Source organism: Gopherus flavomarginatus, chromosome 13 (assembly GCF_025201925.1).
Source record: "Gopherus flavomarginatus isolate rGopFla2 chromosome 13, rGopFla2.mat.asm, whole genome shotgun sequence".
Taxonomy (NCBI): Eukaryota; Metazoa; Chordata; order Testudines; family Testudinidae; genus Gopherus; species Gopherus flavomarginatus.
In genome coordinates, this window is record NC_066629.1 from 15,481,714 (window position 1) to 15,505,738 (window position 24,025).

Here is a 24,025-nt window from a genome sequence, read left to right on the forward strand (position 1 = left end):
TGGAGACAGACAGGGCACTGCTAGAGTGACTGCACATTCTTCTGCTCTGCATGAAATCCTAAAGCCATTATCTGCCTTGAGGCATCTACCCTCGTATAATCTACCACTGAAGTATAAGACTTAATGCATTATAAATCCTACAAGATGCATCCTTTCAATGTATTCATAAGGAGTTTTTAAAAGTAGGCAATGGGTGCAGGCGTGTACTGATTAAGCAGTGCAGTGTGCACTGGGGTAAATAAGCCCTGAAGCATGAAATTCCTCGGGAAATGTTCTCACACAGCTGAACTCGTTTTTCCCCTTGTATGCTATGTGTTTACATCTCTCACTGCTGCCATCTCCTCACCCTCTCAAAGTCAAGAACTGCACGCAGTTCTCCTGACCTGACAAAGACAAAAAGACATTCTCCTCTGAATCAGGAAGCTAACAAAGTAATACGGCAGTGTCATGTTACTGCAGCAGGATGGGAAGAGACCAAAGGGGACAAGGTGGCCGAGGAGACTTTCTGAAGCTTTCCTCATTCCTTTCGGACCCGTTCTCGAAAAGAACAAATACAAAACCAGAGAAATGGTTTGCACTGATGCTTCAATGGCAGCAAATGACACTGGCGGAACTCATTCTAGATGCTTATACTAGTTTGGTGGGAGGGTGACTTGTGTCCCGCAGCATGTGATACTTTTTTCTGACATTGAGTAAATTCTGCACTGGACACTATAATAAATGATAAGGTAGCTCCCATATAGTGTTTTTCATCACTAGATCTCAAAATGCTTCACAAAGAGATACGCATCATTACTCCTATTTTACAAGTGGAGAAACTGAAGCACAGAGCGGTGAAGTGACTTGCCCAAGGTCACTCAGCAGGTTAATGGCAGAGCTGGGAATAGAATTTGGGTCTCCTAAGTCCCCACCCACTGCTCTATCCACAAGGCAGCACTACCACCCCAGAAACTTGAGAAGCCAGAAACTAGCCAAATTTCTTAACTATTCAGAAACAAACAAACAAAAAAGGCTTGGGAATTAGCTTCTTTAAAATGTTTATTAGACAATAAAAATCTTTTTAATATCGCAAGGGAGCATGGTCTCCTGGTTTAGGGGTCAGAACACAACACTGGGAGACTGGAGATCTGTAGTCTAATCCCAGCTCTACATTGCTCACTATGTGAATTTGGCCAAGCTGCAAATGTGCTGTGCCTCAGTTTCCCATCTGCAAAATGAGACTAGTAACAAAAACTTACCTTCCTCGATAGTTGTTGCCAAGCTAAATTATTGGCTTGTACAGGTCTTTGAGACTGATAAACAGATTGTGCCATATTAGTGAAAACCATTTTACTGCTATTATTAATACTGAAACACTGCCAAATAGTCTATGCCCTAAATTGTATAAACTGTAACTTAAGAGGGATATAATCTATTTAACTTGCATCCTTCTGTTTGTTTATAGCAGTGAGTGCTGAGTAGTGAATCTGAATACATCCCCCAACACTCCTTAAATTTCTGTATTACCTGCAAAGTGGCATGACTAAAGCTGCAATCAGAGAAACACCTTGGGGGCAGGGACTGTGTTGCCCTTTATATTTGTGTGCAATGCTCTCAAAGCTCCAAACATCATAACAGCGCATACAAGCAAACTGTCACCACATACTTGCACAGCTCAATGGGTGGCAGAGACAATGGAGATAGATTTTTTCAAGCAATCAACATCTACAATTGTGGCTCAATTTTCAGAAAGGCTCAGCACCCAACAGCCCCACTGGGACACATCTGGCTGGATTTTCAAAAGGGTGCAGAGCCTAACATACACCCAACATGCCACGCTCTTTTGAAACCCTGTCCCCTTATTTTGCATTCACACACACACACACACACACACACACACACACACACACACACACACACACACACACACACACACACACACACACACACACACACACACACACACAGCGTACCAGATGCATTTCCTCTTCTACATTTGACAATGAGGAATGTATGTTCCTCTAATTATTTACCTCAAAGGACAGTTCATCTGCTGCCTGAGCAATGTATCTCTTAATAACATGGGCAGCCGCAATGGCAGGCACGTTAATGGATGATTCTTCATGGACTAGCAGGTGATTCCCCTTGTTATCAATCTGCAACAAAGAGCATGGTAGATTGTGAGGCAGCTGAGGACATGTGGCTCTGTGAATAAACTTGACTGGTGCTCATGCGTGGCAGGGATTTCAAGCTGATTCACAAAGACAGCACAGTTTAGGGGCCCCCTGAAGAGAACAGTGTGGAGGGACAATGTAGGGCACAGAATACATAGAAATGAAGAGGAAAGACAGTTAATAAATTAAGTTTCAGAAGGTCACATCACTCCTTCCCATCCATTCATTGAGGATGAAGTCTTTGTGCATTTTTGTACAGAACACTAACATGACAATGAATGTGTACGCCTCCCCCCACTCTGTCATGGCATTGTACTCGTTTTCTTCGAGTACTTAGAAAAATAACGGAATGATGACAAAAATGCTTTACAAGCAGGGAATTTAATCACAGGAGGGATAACGAGGATGATAAAGCTACAGAGAAAATATAAAATCTAGGCTACTCCTCTGCCAGTTTCTATAATATCTGAACTTCCAGTAAGAAATTATGGTTCCGCTGTTTTTTTCCCCCTCACTGCTACACTTCCCAGTCAGTTTTTAAAACTCAGATTATTGTTCCCATCTGGAAAGCCATCTGAAAGGCAATTTTGTAAGAGTCTCAGTTAATTTGGAAAGGTTGTTCAAGAGAACTCAAGTTTTATTAGAGCACTTTCACTAATGCACATAATTGCTGAGTTGTAACCTTAATTTCCAGTAAATTCTCCAGTTTGATTCACCTCTAAAAGTCACTGATCATTTCTCTTTTTGTGCTGAAAATCTGCCACACCTCATCTTAACCTAAAGGGTTTTTTTGCTTGAAGAATCCACGCACTCAGATTACAAACATTTAAAATTTAGCTACATGAACATGCTAGCTGGTGCATTTCTCAAGATTTGTGATGTCTAACAACAGTTCTTCCTGTGTGATACGGTAACGTCACCAGGGAAGATCGACATACACCTCTACTCCTCCTGACTGTTGACAAAAGAGAGCAGGTCGTCTTGATTGCTTAATCCCATTCTTTCCTCCTCCCTCTACCCACTCAGGCTGGTGGTTTAAGTATTAGCGCTCGAGGTGGCGCAAAACAATTAACAGAGAAAGCAGTGCTACAGCTGTAATTCATAGTACATAAACAGGACTGCTGAGAGCACAATGCAAACTCTGTTGAGCCATTTAACAGCAGAGATGGCAAGGCAGAGTAGATAATATTGGCTGTTTCGATGCAGCTGTCTTCAAAAAATATAGAGCCAAAAATAGCAAAGTAGCTATCAACATCTGCACCTTTTAAAGAGCAATACATACCCACTGAAATGAGTGCAGGAAGAGCTGTGTGCATCTAGTGCAGCCTATGACCTGGAGTCTCAGTCCACTGCTGAACTTGTCTTATCTAGGTAGCACATTGACCCTATCACTGTATCACCTGAGTTGCTACCTTCTATTACTTTGTAATCAAACAATGTAAAACTGTCCTGTCTTTCAGCTGACAAAATCCAAATAGGAGGAAAAAATCCCTAATCCTTAGCATTGGGGTCTGATTCTCCCCTGCGCTGTGTAGTCCTTGCCACTTGTGCAAAGTCGGTGTAAAATGTTACCGGGATGTGATTCCACAAAGTTGGACTACACAGCTTCTCTCCACTCACTTTGCACAGGCATAAGGACTACGCAAGAGGCAGGCTGTGGAGACTACGCAAGAGGCAGGCGGTGGACATGAAAAGCAGTGTTGTGCACTGCACCCTACCTCCATCCATGTGAGGGCAGGCCCACAGTTGATCTTGTTGCCTGCGATGGCTGAGAGCCTTGACAGGTAAGCCATCAGCATCTGGGTGACAAGCTGCAGAGGAAAAGAAAGAACGAGTATAATTATTCTGTTGATATACAAAAGTGGAGCCCCTTTCTCCAAGCTGGCATAGTTGTTGGCAAATTCACTGGTGAGGGAGAAATGGGCAGTTTGGGGTTCCTAATACAATGGGATTCTAAGGTTTGGAGAAGGAGAGAAATCAGTGCAAATATTGTTCCAGGAATTACACATTTCTATGTATGTAAGATGAGAAAGGTTTCTCAGTGAAGGCTAATTGCCAACGCCAAAATATTTTAAGCCCTGAAGTCCTCTGTTTGCTATGCATTTCACATCCAAACAGATTATTTCAATTATGACAATCCAACACATCTGAGAACCATTGAGTAAAACAAAACAGAGGCTGCCATTTCCCCACAGATGTAAAGTGCTTTGGAACGTGGCAAGCCAGAGTGGTAAAACATTCATTTTTCAAACAATAAACGAGAGCTTTAAAAACATCCTTAGGACTGTCCCTTACGCCGACGTAAAATGACTTTCACCAAAGAAGAGCTAGTTGGGTCACTTTCTATCTATCTAATCTATGGAGATAGTATTAAGAAGTTCCATGACGGCCTGGAGTCTCCAAGACCAAATAAAACACTGTTGACATAAAACATCTGTTTTAGCTGTTTAATTCGAAATAAAAATAAATCAGAAAGAATGAGAGACATCAGACATCTGCAAAACCACATTCTGAGGTGTGGCAGTATGTCAGATGTCACAGCATCTCCTGTGAATATAGATACTTTGTATCCAACCTCATGCTATAAAACCTACAATAGGTGTGTTGGAAAGAGAGTGATCCAAAAACAAATCTCAAAACCTTGATCCCACTGAAACTAATGTCAACACTCCACCAATTTCACTCCACCTGTCAGATAACAGTACTGGGTCCTGCTGGCTGCACCCAATGGACCCTTCTAAACCTGCATGGAGCCCCAGTGAAGTCAAAAGGGCTCTATGTGGGAGCAGGGGTCTAACCCGTATGGAGCATTGTGCAGGACTATTCATCACAAATAGTAGATCCTCAAATCCTTCCTCACGCCAGGCTCTTATTGACTCCAAATTGCTACCAAGAGTATTTTTACAGACTGGTCTTGAAATATGTGGTTTCTGAGCCCTTTTTACAGTAATTTCCACAATATTTTACATGAGGCAAGCTTGCAACAGGCAGAGTGTAATTCCCACCTCCTCTCCCCAATGCCTACATTAACCTCCCAATGCTGAGAATTACTTTAAAAAATGTACAAATTCCACTGCCAGCAACTGATGCCGAAAATAATGAGTCTTGAAAGGCCAGCGGAGCCAATGCCTACAAGATGAGAATGCCACAAAATTAACCTTGGAGCATGTTATTCTACTTATTTATTGTTTAATTGCTCCATTCCCATGTCACATGGAGGAGATTATTATTTTTACGCTGTCTTCAGCAATGTCTTGCATCCAATACAAAACCAACCAACCAGTGTAGGTTCCCTGATGAGATATTAGGTGAAATCGTAGACTCGCTGAATGCAGTGTTAAAACCTCACCACTGACTCCAATGGAGCAATGATTTCACCCATTGTCCCCCCTTTCTCCACCCTCTTCCCATTTGGTTTTAAAGGGGTACAGATCCAGATTTACAGATAGAATAGACTTTGCTTTGTATGCCTGAAATGGCTTTGAGTTTTCTTATTTCCCCCATTTTTCAGTCACAGGGCTTACGGGTAGGCAACATTGGCCTCTTGACTCTGATAGTCAGGATTTTTCTGCACTCATGCCTTCGCAACGGGACATGTGCTTGCAGCCATCAGGCCTAAGGGAAAGTGACCTGTGAAATGAAGCAACAGGGATTGTCCACCAGTGTAATGCATGCTCTTCACACAGACACTGAGGTTTAACAGAGATGTTTGGTTATGCTTTTGTTTGATTCAAATAACCTCCTGCAAACTACACATATTATTTTTCTCTCCCAATCTTCCAAAGTGATGCACTTGCTTCCTCCAAGCAGATGATTTTGGACACAAATAAACACTTGAAATGATAAACAAAGACTGAGCATGAGGTTGGAAATCTGAAGAGGAATACTATCTGCTTTCACAAAAGACCAGGGTAAAAATATTCTATCCAACCAGATGTCAGTTCCAAGGAGTTTTTACAGGTAATTAGCACATATATTTTATTTTTATAAATCCCAAAGCAATTTGTGGTTTATAGATATAAATTTACTATCCCAAATACTATTTCCTCCTTTAAAACATTACAGCCCTTTAACCACTCAATATTCCTAGAAATCATCACTATTGAAGTCAGCAAATATCCATGTAATTGAAAATGTTTCCAAAGATACAGTAAAATTCTGATCTAAGTAATTAAGAGTACAGAATAGATTAAAAGTCTGATTTTCCTTTCTTTGCATTCTCCATAACCATTCTGCACTTAGCAATGCAGTAATTTATACTAATTTGCAAAGCACTTTCCTTTGCTAAGGTGAGGAGGAATGTGCTGTTCCAATTACTTTTCTAATCAACTCCCAAAATCTAATTCAGAATCCAAAAACTTCTGCTTTTTAAAAGCTGTGAAGAAAACCCAAACCATCCTCTGTTCATTTGTAGTAGTTCTGAGTCTGATCAGAGCTTAATCTGCTAACAGGGTTCACATTTTACCTCTGGACTGTCCTTCAGGGCATCGGAGCGAGGTAGCTCTGAGAGCTGAGAGAAACGCCGATCATAGATACATAGGTGGAGATGTTTATCGAGTACTCTGAAATCTTCATAACTCCGCTTCACAATCCAGCTCTTGCCCTGCATAGAGAGAGAAAAGCACCACATTAGACCACTTTCATCAGGAGCATACAATGACAATCCTAGCAGAAGCAAAGGGAGGTACTGCTTTCTTTGCTGCCGGTCTTCCCTTATGCAATACGTGGGTGTAAATAAAGGGTGCCCAGTTATTTTTATTTTAAGCTTTAGCATGGAACAGTTTAAAAACAGAGTGAAACAAGTTCACCTCTGGTATTATTCCTCCAACTTCAGTGTACACAAAATCTACGCCCTTCCCATTGGTGTAGGTAATCCACCTCTCTGAGAGGCAGTAGCTAGGTTGACAGAAGAATTCTTATGTCAACCTAGCCTGTCTACACGGGATCTTAGGGTCAGTTTAAGTATGCTGGTCAAAGGTGTGGATTTTTCAATCCCCTGATGTAGTTAAACCAACCTAATTTTCTAGTGTAGATCAGGCGAGTAATATTATACCAGGACTAAATTTGCCTTATTAACTCTAATAGACCTACATAAAACCCATTTGTTCCCTCTGCCTACCTAACAAGGTTTTCATACTGTGCCCACCCCTCAGGGGATGTGACTATGTGCCAGTGAAAATGTAAACTACAAGACGCTGTCAAAAATGTTAGAGCTTAGTGGCTGCAGTGGGGCTCTGCAGAGACCCAAGAGTCAACTAGCACAGCTCTGATGGCAGGATTAGGGCCTGTACTATTTGTGGCAGAGTTTACGGGACAGAGCCTCAGCTGAAATCAGTGCAGCTAAGATAAGTTACATGAGCTGCACATCTGCCCCTAAGTATATCATTTTCCAAGTTTAAAATATTGACAAAATACATTTCATAACCATGCAGTAAATTGGGTAACTACAGTTCGAGGGGTTAAGTTTTCATTCTGCTGCATCCAGAGACAAGGAAGCAAATGCTAACATAGCAACAAGGTGTAATTTACTTTTGTGAAACCTTTAATAGACAAGTCCCATATTCCAAGTGCTTCATGGCCTATTACAATCAATAACAACTGCAGCACTAATACAGGAGTTTGCAGCTTCAAAGCACTTTATAAAACAATTAATCCTCTCAACACCCTTCTGAGGGAGGTAAGGTTATGTTATCTCCAGTTTACAAACAGGAAAACTGAAGCAGGAACTAAGGATCAACCCAGCTCCCACAATGTCCCATTCCATATGCAGAGTACACTTCTTTGACCTGCCTTTACCAATGCAAACAAAAAGCAGCATGGATATATTTATAAAAAAAAAATCCCTACAAAACAAAACTATACTGCACACGAAATTCTCCCCCAGAGGAGATGAGGAGAAAAAAACAACGAACATATGGCAGATGTTATTCCCGTCACTTAACGCATGACTGGAAAAGGCTCACATACTACAGTGATGAAGGCAGTGTAAGAATTCCAGAAGAATACAATCACAGAGGAGAAGTCACCACCAGGCTCTTATATAGTGCATTCATCAGCAGATCTCCAAGCGCTTTATTTCATATAATGAGGTAGTGCAGTGCTATTATCCTCATTGCGCAGATGGGGGATAGAGGCACAGAGAGGTTAAGTAACTTAGCCGAGGTCACACAGGAAGCTTGTGACAGAGCAGGAAATCGAACCCAGGTCTCCCAAGACCTAGACTAGTATCCTAGGCCCTGAACCAGCAAGCCGCCCATGGGAAAGAGCCAGGGATTAAAACTGGAGAAAAATGCATAAGAACAGTCAATACACACAATGGGAAGATATATGGTACAGTGGGTGAAGTGGGATTTGAGAATCAATCACCACCAAAGAAAATCAGAACCTGCCACCTTATTTATTTATGTTTTTAAATCAAAGAGGTAAATTTGTAGATCTGCTGGAATTAAGTGTCCAAAATACGGCCACTGGGCCAAAGATTGCCCATGGAGATCTAGATTCCAGACTGTGGCTTCCTTCCCCTGTAGCACAAAAGGGGCCGCCAACGCAGAATACAGACAACTTTATATAAACACCCTTTTGCTCAGACCAAGACAGAGGACAGCATGCAAGGATGTGCAGTCTTCACAGGTCCAGCAGCTCTCTATTTAAAGATTAAGCTGGGAAAAACAAAATGAAAAATCAATAAAAGATACTGAATACTTACTAGTATCATGCCCACCTCTTCAAAGTTTCTTTCTCAAATAAGACAAACATTTTTACATTTATGGCTGTGTTTTATCTCAGCCAAAATAAGTGACGTAAGGAGACCTTATTGCCTCAAAACAGCCCATCCTCTCCTGACAATTATTAAGATGTTCTCATATGCTACTGAGCCAGCTGAGGATAAATGTCCACTCTGCAACCTGGGATTTGCCTAATTTTTTCAGTATCATAATTTGCTATTTTTAGCTGTTAAATCCAAATTTTATTTGCCAAGGAAGTGCAGGTATCACTTTTATGGCAGTTAATACAGAGAGGTTCTACAGAAGCCATAAATCCAGCCCCTTAATCTCATCCATAGCACTAGCTATTTTCTGTCTAAATCATTTATGATGTTTAAAGCTCCAGACAACCAATATCGTATTAAAACTCCACTTTTATACCACAAGCAGTAGTCAGTATTTCAGAAGCCCAAAGAGGTGGCTCTTTATCTCTCAGCAAGTTAACAACATGACTCTCAGTGAGCAACGTCTGGTTAACCTGTTTAAAAAAAAATAAAATCAAAAAATCAAAAAATTGTTGCACTGCTGTAATTTGTTTCTGTCAGCTGCATTTTAACAGGATATTCCCATAAAGTCCTGAAGGCTACTTGTTCAAAGGACAAGAAGTCATCCCAACATGCCTCACTCCTTGATCATTGTCATTAATGACAATGCCTCCCTGAGATCTTATCCTTAAATACTGGCCTGCTGCAGGTATGCAGTGTCTCTTAGTCGTAATTAAAAGACATGAATTTACAAGACAGGAATTGCTGGGGTCAGCAAACACTACTGTACTGAGCAGTAGTGTGTGCTGAATTGGAAGACAACAAATGAAGAGAACATTTTTTTTTTTAGTGGAACAGATTCTACATCCTGAGAGCAACTAGGCTACTGTTAGTTACTAAATTTAACAGATTAATGTATGGATGGAGTCTACACTCACCGGATTCTCTCTAACCTCAACCTCCGTCAGAATAGTGGGCACCCCCCTTTGACAGAACAAGGGTGACTCGGATGTGTAAATACAGAAAGGTTTGCCAGGGTAGTGCTTCACAAACCATTGTCTCAAAAAACCTGTTCCAATATAGTAAGAGCAAATATATCCTTAAACTCTAAGGCTTTGAGCTTGCAAAAACTTACACGTTAATTTTACATATATGAGTAGCTCCAATGAATAATTCTTTGCAGGACTGAGACCTAAATAGTTAATGTTTAAGAAAAAAAAGTACAGAGGCATGTTTCTTCAGGACGCAGTTTAATTTCACAGGCAGGAAATCTTTGCAGCTGGCTAGCAAGGAACTGAACACCATTTAGGGAGGCTGTGTGCCATTACCGCATCTGATCACATCTCTAGTGGGTGGTCAATACAAATTAAATTAGCTTCCTGGACCATTGTCCCAGGATAAAACAAGTAGTGAGGTATTTGACTTAAGCTCCCAGACAGACTTCTAGAGTTACAGGACAATAGTGAACCAGTGATACTTAATCACATCAAAAATAGCATCACACTCTTCGATACTGACAACAACAACAAAAGAAGTTGTATGTTTTATTCCACGTTGCTTCCAGAGTGCCAGAAGGGTGTGCAGAAGTAAATTGTTTTATTCAGCAATTTATTGAAACCATAGAAACGAGAAACAGAAAATAACTATTAATGAAGCCTGATGGTGCCGACTTCATGTTTGCCAGGGCTGGTTTTATAGCAAAGCTAAGCAATGTGCTGAAAATACACATTGAAAAGTAAGAGTCACATCTGTTCATTGTAGCTGATCTCCCTAAACTGCTCCTTGATGTCAATTCCTACTCACCTGCGAGTTTCCCCATCGCCTCCTTTTGTTTGTTTCTCATTTTTCACTTTGATTTCTGGCTGACACAGATTCAGAAAAGCTTCTTTGGTCAGAACATTTAAGCATATGGTTAACTTTAAACACACGCTTGAGTCCGACTGAAGTTAAGGGGACATAGGCATGTGCTTAAGTATTTTCCTGGATCAGGGCCTGTGTCTGCGAATCCAGGGACTGTTCACTTCCAAGGAGTCATGCCTGTTCAGAAATTGCAACCTCGCCCTTCCCCACTCACTGCTGTGTGAGATTTATAATACACTCTGCTCCGAGGGCAGGGTAAAATTTCAGGGCATTGCATGAAGCTTATTTCTCACACTTTAGCTCAGTGAGAAGAAATGTCATGCTAAACATGATTATAGATTACTGAACTGACTCTTATAACATCCACTGTGCCAGAGACTTGAACCTTTCATTAGTGAGACCATTATGCTGTATGAAGTTCATAAGCTGCTATTCATGCTGTACATTTAGAGGGACAAAGATTCATAGCCACTGCCCCCCAAACCAATACTTTTAGCTCCTCGGCTCAATGGCATAAGAGGGATGACAGGTGCCCACAGCCAGAAGAGATTGTGCATAGTCTCATAACCCCAATTCATTTGGTGATATTTCCTCTAAGATGTCAACACACAGCAGAAACTCTCTTTTATTTTCAAGTTAAGAGCACACAATGCTTGAGGGGGCCTTACAGCTGGCTGCATTAGTGATGGAATTACACTGCTGTGTCTCCCTGTTATTGTTTGTCTGGGGGAAAAAGCAAATGAGCTTTTACTCTCTCATATTTGTAAGCCCATTTCACTCCCACCCCACACTAAAGCAGTACTTCAAACCATATGGCTGGTCTCCTCCCCATTGAGGGTCTGATCACTTCTGAGAGCAGCTCTCACAAGCCTGAGGAGAGTTAAATATAGGAATAGTTTTAGTGCTGGCTTAGCTGTCTTCACTTAGAATCTGGCAAGCAGCAGCACTCCCCCATTTGCATTCTGAATTGTCTATAATCAGTTCTGCTTTTGCTGAATGCTAATATGAAGTGAACCACCAAGAAAGAAAACAGGTTGCCCCGTTTTCCAGATATGTGAAATATAGTGCCAAAAATAAAAGCACCGCCTTTCCACCAGGATTGTTATTTGGGGAAAGGGCTGGTTCGCAACAAACAGTAACACCAATTACACTTGGAACTTTTATAATTTCTTCCAATTTATAAACACAAAATACGGAGATGCCCAACGATTAAAACAGAGACTGGGACCCACCTCCTCCCTATTTATGACCACATGTCAAATCATGTGCTTCCCAGTATGGCAGTCGGGATGGGACTCTTTTTATTCCCATCAATAAAACTCCAAACCAACCAGATAGGTTGCTACTGAGCCCCAGGATATGTTGTCCCAGAGATTGGACATGCACTCTCCGTAGTATCTCCGTGAATTTTTTTGTTTTGTTTTTATAGATGGGGAGATTGTTCTTTTTAGGTTCAGATTCTCAGGCATCCTGAATTCCTGATAGAAATCATGAAATTACATGGGCACCCTATGTACAATGTCAGTCAACACGGAGATAGAGACGGGAAAACGAGAAAAAAGTAACTGCTAAAACACAGTTGGCTCTGACCCTAGAGTAAGAAAACTGAATAGTTAGGAGCTGGAAAGATGCCACGGGGGTGACTGACAGCTGTCTAGGTTTTAGGGTCTGGATGTTAATCCACCACAACCCTTCCTCCCTTTATTGCAAAACACAGTGGAAAATGGCTTAGAAAATTAGTCAAAACACGGAACAAATCCGATAAAATCCACTACTTATAGTTTATTCAGGAAGTGTTTCCATCTGGTGCTATAGGTGGCTTTATCAAGGTTTAAGTCTGTGTACTGAAATCTCTCAGACGATTTCAGACTCTCTAGTGCAGTACTACAACTTTCTGGAAATTAAACGTAACTGTAAAACTAACACAAAGTGAGTGGAGTTTGACTGAGGCAGATGAAGTAGCTTGTCAGTAAAGTCTATCCTCTGCTCAGAATGGAATATGAAAAGGAGCTTGCTCTCAATTTTGTGGCAAGCCATCCCACGAATTCAGAAAACAGGCAGAAAATTGCTTAATCTAGCATGATTGGCTGGGCACGTTTCCACTGCGCTGCAAAGATGGAGTAAAATTCCACTGTCAGTCTCTGCTTCCCATGTCGGACTTGCCTACATAGGAATTCCAAAGTGAGTTATGCTAAAGTGAACTAAGGCCATTTTACTTCTGAATGAGACTGTCCACACAGGGGCAGGGGCGCCTTGATGTGCTTTATCTGATGTATTTTAAAATTCGCACCTTCAGTTAATGTAGCTTAACTTTCCTGAGGGCCAGTCTATACTACAAAGTTAGGTTGGCTTAACTACCTTGCACAGGACTACGAAAAATGCCACGCCTTGTGTGACATCATAAAGCTGGTCTAAGCTCCAATGTACATAGCGCTAGGTCGATGGAAGAATTCTCAAAGAGGTGGACTTAGTTCAGTGACAGAAGAACCCCTCCTATCGCTGTAGGAAGTGTCTACACTACAGCAACAGGTGTGTCTCTGCTGTATTTCTAGTCTAGACGCACCCTCAGTGTTCCAATGTAGACATGCCCTTAGAGTCTGCAGCAGCCCCTGAAGGACAGTTTAGAAATAACTTGAATGGCCTCTAGAGATTCCCATGCGGATACTGGGAGGCTGTGGATGAACAATGGTGAGAGAAACCAATGGGCTTTAAAAAAAAATCGAATGATGACAAACCTCAAACCTCAGGACTCCATTTGGAGTAGCGCAGGATGGACCAGGGAAGGAAGCTATGGCAAGTCAGAGAAGGGGAATGCTCACGTTACCCAGGCTGTCAGACATGGAAGGGACATAAGACCGACCAACATATTTGTTTGGTGCATCCTGAGTGGTCTTATTACATTATTAAATCTTTAACGTATGAACAACACAGCAAAGTTAATTAATTATAAACAGGTAAATGTGAAGATTTTCATACAAAGCACTAACTTCACTTGGACTCTCTCCCCCAGAACACCTCCTCTATTTCTCCTCTGGCCCCTCACAAACCCACTTCCATGCACCGCTTGATTCCAAAGGGGACCAGAAGCAGATACATTGAGAAGATACAATAACTCCTCACTTAACGTTGTAGTTATATTCCTGAAAAATGCGACTTTAAGCGAATCCAATTTCCCTGTAAGAATGAATGTAAATGACGAGGTTAGGTTCCAGGGACATTTTTTTCCCACCAGACAAAAGACTATATTATATACATACACACAAGGAGCATAAGTTTTAAACAATTTAATACTGGTACACAGTGATGATGATTGTGAAGATTGGTTGAAGTGGAGGAGTCAGAGGGTGGGATATTTCCCTTACTGCTAAATGATGAACTAGCAATTGGCTGAGCCCTCAAGGGTTAACTCTCTCACTCTGCATGGCAGCAGGAATGGAAGGAGATATCCACACTTCCCTTAAGTACCTGGTCTTGTTAATTAGATCAGCTTGCTGAGACCGCAGCTGCTACAAGCTCCCTCCGTCCTGAGCCCAACTCTATGGAAGATGGGGTAAGCAGGGTGCAGGAACAGGGGTGAGGAAGACACCCTGACATTACCCCTCCTCTTCCTTCCCTCCCCCACCCAGAACAGCAAGCAGGAGTCTCAGGGAGCAGCTCCAAGGCACGGGGCAAGAGCAGCACATGGCAGTGGGGGGAGGGACACAGCTGAACTGCAGGCAGCTGCTGCACAGGGAACTTAGAGGAGCGGGGAGCTGATAGAGGGCTGCCGGTCCACCCTGGTTACAAGCCCCCACCAGCTACATGCAACAGGCTGCTCTTCCTGCAAGCAGTAGACAAAGCAGGCAGCTGCCAAACGACCTTAGAAGGGAGCATTACACAACTTTAAACGAGCATGTTCCCTAATTGATCAGCAACGTAACAATGTTAACCGGGACGACTTTAAGTGAGGAGTTACTGTACTTGGATGACTAGGCTCCCACTATTTCTTGCCCAAATGAAAGCAACAGAAATCTACTGAGGACTGTTCTCTTCTGAGTTCTATCCCATTCTGGAGAAAAACAGGGTCAGATAAGCAGACAGGATGAGTATGCAGAGTTGGGTGTGCTAATCTGAAATGAACAACTCAACCTTTTGAATGTTCCCTCATCACGCAAAGGAATAAGCTTTGCAAGAAATATCCAGCCACCAGGCGAATGTTCTGTCCAGTGTATTCTGGGGGCAATTATGTTGCGGAGCTGCAAAGGAACAGGAGTATATAAACAGTGGAACATACAAACAATGCATAGCATCTGAAGCTCTGATGCTCAGATGTTGTCTTCTGAATAAGCCTGTTTTGGAAAGGCAGAGACCTAAAGCTCTTGCAATTTGAAATTAGATTTACATCTCTCAACGCTTTAATAAAACTCCCTTCTCGCCTTACGACTTGTAATTTAAATAATCCAATACCAATAATCTCCTTAGTGAAATTATATGGTAAAGCAATGGGTCAGAGAGACATGGGGGAGAAAGGGAAGAGAGAAAGCTGTGGCAGGAGACCGCATTTCTGCACATCAGAAAATTAAATCAGAACCCAATGTGAGCTTGCACCGCACAGGAAATGCTTCAAAGCCACCAACAAGACTGACTGCTAATTAATGGGAATGAAAACCCTATCCATCTAAAGGTATCAAGGCACTGAATGAATGGATATCTACTTATAGATTACTACACACACATTTTTATTACATATATTTAAAACAGACTAATGCATTTACCCTGTCTTTTCTCCTGGACATGTCAGATACTGCAGGAGTAAAGCACTTTTCATAATGTGCTTTACAAAAGGTGAAGTAAGCCCCTGTGACGTTATGAGTATAATTTAATATCTCATGAAAAGGTGACAGGGCCAGAAAGAGATAATTAACTCACCTTACCGACTGACCTGACCCGTGGGTGAACCTTAAGAACTGGTTAGCAAGATATGTAAATGAATAGAGCTTTGAAATGCAAGTCTGTATTGTTAGAGGTAGAAGAGGAGGTGTTTGCTCAGGTCTTGTGATGTAAGCAAACAAGTTTTGTCTATTGCTATAGTTTTAATTCAAAGATCAAAAAAGGAATATTAACATTTAAGATGATACTTGAGTGAAATAGTATTATTGTCTATGTGTCTCTTTGAAGGTTGTGGTAACCTGTATCTGAATTGTTTAATAGATAAATTACTCTGTGCTAATTGCCAGGATGTTTGGGAGAAGGAGTTAAGCCTATTGTTTTCTCAGGCCGAAAGGCTGCTAGAAATGTATAAGCAGCCTAGGACACGATCCTTCTTCATCTCAGATCTGCTTTGGGTTTCAAGAGGGGGAAACCTTAAGCCATAAGGACTGAGATCCCCAGTCACTGACTGGAGCCACCCTGAGTATGGAAATTGGACTATAACCTATGGACTGTTTCTAAAAGGACTTTTGGCAACTACAAGCTCACCTCTACTATGTATCTGAACCTCAAGAATTGAATTCAAGTCTATATGTATATTAATCTTTTAATCAACACACTCTCTTTTCTAATAAATTTTAGCTTAGTTAATAAGAATTGGCTATAGCGTGTATTTTGGGTAAGATCTAAGTTATAATTGAACCTGGGTATGTGGCTGATCCTTTGGGATTGGAAGAACCTTTTCTTTTATATGATGAAGTAAGATTTTCAGGCATCATCATCATATCTGATAGGTGTGTCTGGACGGAGGCCTGAGGCTGGGCACTTTAAGGGAACTGCGTGGTTTAAACTTCTAAGTAACCAGTGAGGTAGTATAGAAGCTGTTTTGTAATGGCTTGGTAAATCTAAGTACTGGAATAACCACCAGCGTTTGGGGTTTGTCTGTCTCGTTTTGTTTGCAGTTCACCCTGACTGAATGACCTCAGCTGGCTCCCACGGGCAGCACCGTCACAGCCCCATTACCGGCTATTTGACAAATGCGTAACTTTGAAAGTGACTTGCCCAAGGTGACCCACAGAGACAGTGGCAGGGCTGGAAATGGTACTCAGGTTTCTTGATTCTCACTTCCACATCTCATCCACTAAACCAAGCTGCCTCCCTTTTTTTTTTTTTTTTCAGCAGAAGACTGATGCACATTATTTACTAAAACTAATTTCCAGGGAGAAAATCTACTAAAAATAGTTAAGAATCCTGTGGCACCTTATAGACTAACAGACGTTTTGGAGCATGAGCTTTCGTGGGTGAATACCCACTTCTTCAGATGCATGTGGTGGAAATATCCAGGGGCAGGTATATATATGCTAGCAAGCAAGCTAGAGATAACGAGGTCAGTTCAGTCAGGGAGGATGAGGCCCTGTTCTAGCAGTTGAGGTGTGAAAACCAAGAGAGGAGAAACTGGTTCTGTAGTTGGCAAGCCATTCACAGTCTTTGTTCAGTCCTGAGCTGATGGTGTCAAATTTGCAGATGAACTGAAGCTCAGCAGTTTCTCTTTGAAGTCTGGTCCTGAAGTTTTTTTGCTGCAGGATGGCCACCTTAAGGTCTGCTATAGTGTGGACAGGGAGGTTGAAGTGCTCTCCTACAGGTTTTTGTATATTGCCACTCCTAATGTCTGATTTGTGTCCATTTATCCTTTTCCGTAGAGACTGTCCAGTTTGGCCGATGTACATAGCAGAGGGGCATTGCTGGCATATGATGGCGTATATTACATTGGTGGATGTGCAGGTGAATGAACCAGTGATGGTGTGGCTGATCTGGTTAGGTCCTGTGATGGTGTCGCTGGTGTAGATATGTGGGCAGAGTTGGCATCGAGGTTTGTTGCATGGATTGGTTCCTGAGCTAGAGAGTTATTATGGTGCGGTGTGCAGTTACTGGTGAGAAGATGTTTCAGGTTGGCAGGTTGTCTGTGGGCAAGGACTGGCCTGCCACCCAAGGCCTGTGAAAGTGTGGGATCATTGTCCAGGATGGGTTGTAGATCCTTGATGAGGCGTTGGAGGGGTTTTCGCTGGGGGCTGTATGTGATGGCCAGTGGAGTCCTGTTGGTTTCTTTCTTGCGTTTGTCTTGCAGTAGGAGGCTTCTGGGTACACGTCTGGCTCTGTTGATCTGTTTCCTTATTTCCTCGTGCGGGTATTGTAGTTTTGAGAATGCTTGGTGGAGATTTTGTAGGTGTTGGTCTCTGTCTAAGGGGTTAGAGCAGATGCGGTTGTACCTCAGTGCTTGGCTGTAGACAATGGATCGTGTGATGTGTCCGGGATGGAAGCTGGAGGCATGAAGGTAGGCACAGCGGTCGGTAGGTTTTCGATATAGGGTGTGTTAATGTGACCATCACTTATTTGCACCGTGGTGTCAAGAAAGTGGACCTCCCGTGTAGATTGGTCCAGGCTGAGGTTGATGGTGGGGTGGAAGCTGTTGAAATCATGGTGGAATTTTTCCAGAGTCTCCTTCCCATGGGTCCAGATGATGAAGATGTCATCAATGCAGCATAGGTAGAGAAGGGGCGTGAGTGGACGAGAGCTGAGGAAGCGCTGTTCCAGGTCGGCCATAAAGATATTGGCATATTGTGGGGCCATGCGGTGCCCATAGCAGTGCCACTGATCTGGAGATATATATTGTCATCAAGACAGCAAGAAAGAAACCAACAGGACTCCACTGGCCATCACATACAGCCCCCAGCGAAAACCCCTCCAACGCCTCATCAAGGATCTACAACCCATCCTGGACAATGATCCCACACTTTCACAGGCCTTGGGTGGCAGGCCAGTCCTTGCCCACAGACAACCTGCCAACCTGAAACATCTTCTCACCAGTAACTGCACACCGCACTATAATAACTCTAGCTCAGGAACCAATCCATGCAACAAACCTCGATGCCAACTCTGCCCACATATCTACACCAGCGACACCATCACAGGACCTAACCAGATCAGCCACACCATCACTGGTTCATTCACCTGCACATCCACCAATGTAATATACGCCATCATATGCCAGCAATGCCCCTCTGCTATGTACATCGGCCAAACTGGACAGTCTCTACGGAAAAGGATAAATGGACACAAATCAGACATTAGGAGTGGCAATATACAAAAACCTGTAGGAGAGCACTTCAACCTCCCTGTCCACACTATAGCAGACCTTAAGGTGGCCATCCTGCAGCAAAAAAACTTCAGGACCAGACTTCAAAGAGAAACTGCTGAGCTTCAGTTCATCTGCAAATTTGACACCATCAGCTCAGGACTGAACAAAGACTGTGAATGGCTTGCCAACTACAGAACCAGTTTCTCCTCTCTTGGTTTTCACACCTCAACTGCTAGAACAGGGCCTCATCCTCCCTGACTGAACTGACCTCGTTATCTCTAGCTTGCTTGCTAGCATATATATACCTGCCCCTGGATATTTCCACCACATGCATCTGAAGAAGTGGGTATTCACCCACGAAAGCTCATGCTCCAAAACGTCTGTTAGTCTATAAGGTGCCACAGGATTCTTTGCTGCTTTTACAGATCCAGACTAACACGGCTACCCCTCTGATACTTAAAAATAGTTGAACATTCAAAAAACTTTTGTTTCAAAAATCAGTTACGGTTGCTAGCTTTATGCACTGCTGTCACTTATCACATCATTTACAAAAAACAGTCACTTAAATGCATGGAAACGATTAGACATGATATATTTGACACTGCTCACATCACAAACACACAACTTATTCCTGTCAAATACAAATAAGTGCACATTTCATTATAAGAGAATAGGAAACAAGGATTTTCAAAATGTTTGCCAGACATTACCACCATTATCCTTCTAGCTTGATTTCCCAAAGATATTTCAGAAGCTAAGGGCATAGATAATAAATAAATTAGGCTGAAATAAACACAATATGCTGTTATCAGTCTGAAGTCAATGAGCACCTGCCTCTATCTGCATTTAGGAAGCATGAACAGCAAGAAGGAGCATTTGTGCAACTACTGTCCTCCCCTTCCTCAAAATCCACTCCCTTTCCTTGTTGTCTTCTTTCTGTTTTGGCCACTCAGAGACCCCTAATCCCATATGTTCTGCCTGAGTGAATCCTAATGCGCCAGTGGGGTATGAGGCAGGTTCAGGGGTTCACCTGTAAAGCAAGGACTGGATGGTAAACTCGTCACAGCAGTGGACATGTCCTCTGAAGAAGGACCCTGTGTAGCTTGAAAGCTGTCTCTCTCACCAGCAAACACTGGTGCAATAAAAGATTCTTCTCCCATCTTGTCTGCCATTTTTTGAGCATATACAAATAAATAAATCTGCTGAAGCACCCATGTTAATTTATGAGAGATGCTGCAGAGAATGAACACTTTCTAGGGCATTTTAAAAGCGAGAAAGCATCACCGACTAACAGCTCTTTCAAAGCTGTACATGATAAGAAGTCAAAAAAAGAGACAGTAGGGTAGGACATTAAATACAGCGCACACATCAGAAGAAATCCAGGAAGATTTGCAGAAGTTTTGTAACCAGGGCAGTAGCCAAGTTGGAAAAATAGCTGTTTTTTTTGGCAACTGCACACATTGGTTTTTAAGAAGAAACAGATTGAGTAGTGGCACCAAGACCTAAAAGACGGAACATTTAAGGTATGATATTTTTAACGATTAACTCCACAAATGGGAGCTTTTTAAAGGTGAGCCACAAAGCTTAAATAAAATAAATAAATAAAAATAAAATGTCTTAAGACGACAAATCAACACAAAATGTCTGTTTAAAAAACCAAACATGTAAGAAAATCAATTTCTTTTCCCCTTACCTATTTAAACCTGAGCTGTCAGAAGGGTATTCCCAAAGCTTCATCATCCATGTGCCATTATTATTATTTTTTCAGGCTTACCTATGACGGGCTTTGGGCTCCCTCACTTGTACTTTTCAGATTTGCGATCCTGTTTTTACCTCTCTATTTTGTATTCATTGGATTTTTCAGGGGACAGGGGAGTCAAAGGAACGGGAGAGACCATATTTCAAGGCCCAAGTGGTTTGTCCCTGCACAAGTTCTTTAGGTTTAGGATGCCGTTATATTTGTGCTAGCTGATTCCCTATTTAGATTTTTTTGTTTTCATTGAATGTTTCTTAGGTCCCTATCGACAGGCACCGGTACTGAGTCAGGAGGCCAGGGTTCTATCCCTGGCTTTGCTACTGACAAGCTACAGAGTTCTCTGTGCTCCAGCTATCTCGCCTTATTATGGGAACAGAACACTACACCTCCCCATGGTGGGGTGAGACTTAATTCATTTCCCTTCAGAGGGCTTATTCTGAAACCAGCTAGCTTCTTTTACCACTGCGAACATCCTAATCAGGGGAGGCTCCAGGCCCCAGCACGCCAAGCGCGTGCTTGAGGTGGCATGCCGCGGGGGGCGCTCTGCCAGTTGCCGGGAGGGCGGTAGGCGGCTCTGGTGGACCTCCCGCAGGCACGCCTGCAGCAGGTCCACCAAAGCCGCGGGACCAGCGGGCCGAGGAACCAGCGGACCCTCCACAGGCATGCTTGCGGGAGGTCCACCGCAGCCGCCTGCCGCCCTCCCGGCGACTGGCAGAGCGTCCCGCGCGGCACGCCGCCCTGCTTGGGGTGGCAAAATGTCTAGAGCCGCCCCTGATCCCAGTAGCCTTGCAGCAGCTCATTTGAGGGACATTCTTCCTCCAGTGTTGCTCGGTGGCCAGATTCATGCTACTTTTCTCCTCTTCTATTTCTCAGCTGACGCCAAGTTACAACTAAACACCCTGTGACTGCCCCACAACTTCCCTGTGCTTTTCTGAACAGGTAAGTTCCTATCCAATAAGCTATGGGGAATGGATGGAATGTAATAATGACAATCACACCAGAATTCTTCCCTTTCCTCATTCAAGGACAGACATGTTCTTTTCAAACAAGGACCGACTGCATTAATAAAGTCACTATATCCATAACAATTTCTTTTGTGGTTTTGATTCTGATTAGCCAAATTGTAATGTCCAAGGGGGATTTCTTGGTTATATCGCATAAATAGACATTTTAGAGTAACCCCCAAGCTAGGCTGCTGAAAGACTACCTGGAAAGCGGTTTCCCAAAGTACAAATGTTTACATTTCCATGAAGAAAACTGGTTACACTGTTTAAGGCTCTCGTTGACCTGCCAGCCAGAGTAGAAGAAAGTGCAAGCTGCCAGGAGTAACATGTCCTCTGTACAATGGTGAAACACTCCTATAGGTCAGCTCAGTTGCTAGGATATACAACTCCTCCTGATTTCCATGGAACAGTCCTAGCTTTGATGGTTCTATCCTGCAATCTTGTCCTGGAAGCTGTTGGCCACCAATCCACTTTGGGGCCAACACATCTCCACCTCATCAACTGCACCTTGGTGCACATCATGATGCAAGAACTCCCTCGTGCAGTCAAAAGGAAGAAGGTTGAGACCCCACTGCACGCAATCCAAGAATACAGTGTTACCTGCTACTTGCAATAACATTTCAGTCTGAGTGAGAGTTCTTCAATACTAATCACAACACAATAGTGGCCACTTGCTATAAAAGCCAAAAAAAATTACAGCTCCATTTATTGCAAGTCTTAGGCTATCTGGTATTTTTCTTAAAGCCCCAGCAACTGGAATCAGGCAGTTACATGAAAATCTCAGCCCTCATTTAAAAAAATGAAATTTAAGGTCTTAGCCCTCATGGTTATGGATAAAAAACTTAATAACACGACCCCTAACAGCTCAAAGAACTGAAGACATATAAAAAGAATGAATTTTTAATTATATACATATTTTACTTGCAATCTCATGCATATCAACACACTTTAAACATCTTAAGGACCACTATGGCTTTGTCTACATGGGAGAGATTGATCAGTATCAGTTGTTCCGGTATATTTTAGCTATCCTGGAATAACTATCCTGTGTGGACACTTTATTCCAGAAAAAAAGTGATTTTATTCCATCTTAGGTACTCAGCTATATAAATGCAGTAAATATTCTTGAATAAAGTCACTTCCTTCAGAATAGAATGTCCATATGGAAAACTAGTCATTCTGGATTAGCTATTGCAGAATAGGTATTCAAGAACAGCTATGCGGGTCCATTTCCTCCTGTAGACTTACCCTATAATACTGTTCTTACAGATACATTCTTGTTAAAGCCATCCATAGATGATAAACAGCAAGACAGCTAAGAAAAGCAGGAACACCCAACAGAAACCTCTTCTCATTTTGGATTTCCACCAAAACCAAGTCTTGGAACAGCTGTACTACAAGAAAAATTGTAGAGAAGCTGTTGTGCTGTGATGCATTTACACTTGTTTAATTATGGGGCAGAAATCAATGTCTCTTTAGAACACTTAAAGCCAACTGTTCTTTTCAATTTGTGGTTGAGACGAGCCTTGCCCTACAAGTACCACATTACAATCAGAAGCCCTGCCAAAAGGCATCACTCACAGAAAGAAATCATAATCACTAGCCCGTCCTTCCACATTTGCTCCAGATCTAAATGGAAGACATTTGGATACAAGATTGATCTCTCTAATTCCAAGTTCTCTCTGCTGGCACAGTGTCCAAGGAACATGACATTGACAAGCTACCATATAATTGTCAAAGCCTTTAGTGCTTCAAAAAAAAAAAAAAAAAAGACACTTCCAAGATTTTGCATTTTACTCTTGAGAAATTTATTCTTTATTCATTCTTGCTCATCTTCCCTTCTTGATCAGCACCGTGTCTGGGTTTTCCTTCAGCCCTTCTGGCAGGTTGCCATCCACAAAACGATGCATACAGTACACATTAATCAGAAGTGGGTGTGTGCGCCTCATTGATCTCCATCCTTGGACACTTGGACAGCAGCTTAGACCAATGCAAATCTTATGAACTGGTCAGCTTCTATCCTGGGTATCATCCCTTCCGAGACACAAATGCCACCATTCTCACTAATCCATTGGATAACTTCTACACTAGCACTGGAAGCTAAAACTGTATGAGCTCACAGCATTGCTGGCCTGCGCCTTTGTTTGGTAAGCCAAAATGATAGCTTTAAAAGTGTACCTAATTTTGTATCTACTGAAAATATTTGCTGTAGTACAGGCAGTTCCATGAAACCGTATATATTGCTGCAGTTTGAATCAATAAATACTCAACCACTCATTTATACGCCATTCAAACCAAAACCAAGTGCAACTACAATCCTGTCATTATATATGAGCTGTGCAAAAGCCAAGAATAGCAGGAGGCAACATTGTCCCCTTTGCTTCACCAATGTATATTTAAATGGGAAATGATCAAAGGAAGCCATGAACGGAAAAGTTAACTGCAAGAGATTGGGAACCA

The 24,025-nt window shown here is 42.3% G+C and overlaps 1 protein-coding gene across 9 annotated transcripts in view; it reads right to left on the minus strand.

The window, feature by feature from the left end:
- ARHGAP32 (Rho GTPase activating protein 32) overlaps positions 1–24,025 on the minus strand; it is a 403,957-nt gene that overhangs the window by 104,197 nt on the left and 275,735 nt on the right. For all 9 annotated transcript variants that reach the window (XM_050921524.1, XM_050921528.1, XM_050921525.1 and 6 more), the window contains 3 exons: positions 6,619–6,756; positions 3,872–3,964; positions 2,013–2,135 (listed from right to left, as the gene is read on the minus strand). In XM_050921524.1, coding sequence (XP_050777481.1) covers positions 2,013–2,135; positions 3,872–3,964; positions 6,619–6,756 — 354 coding nt within the window. The remainder of the gene's footprint in view (positions 1–2,012; positions 2,136–3,871; positions 3,965–6,618; positions 6,757–24,025) is intronic.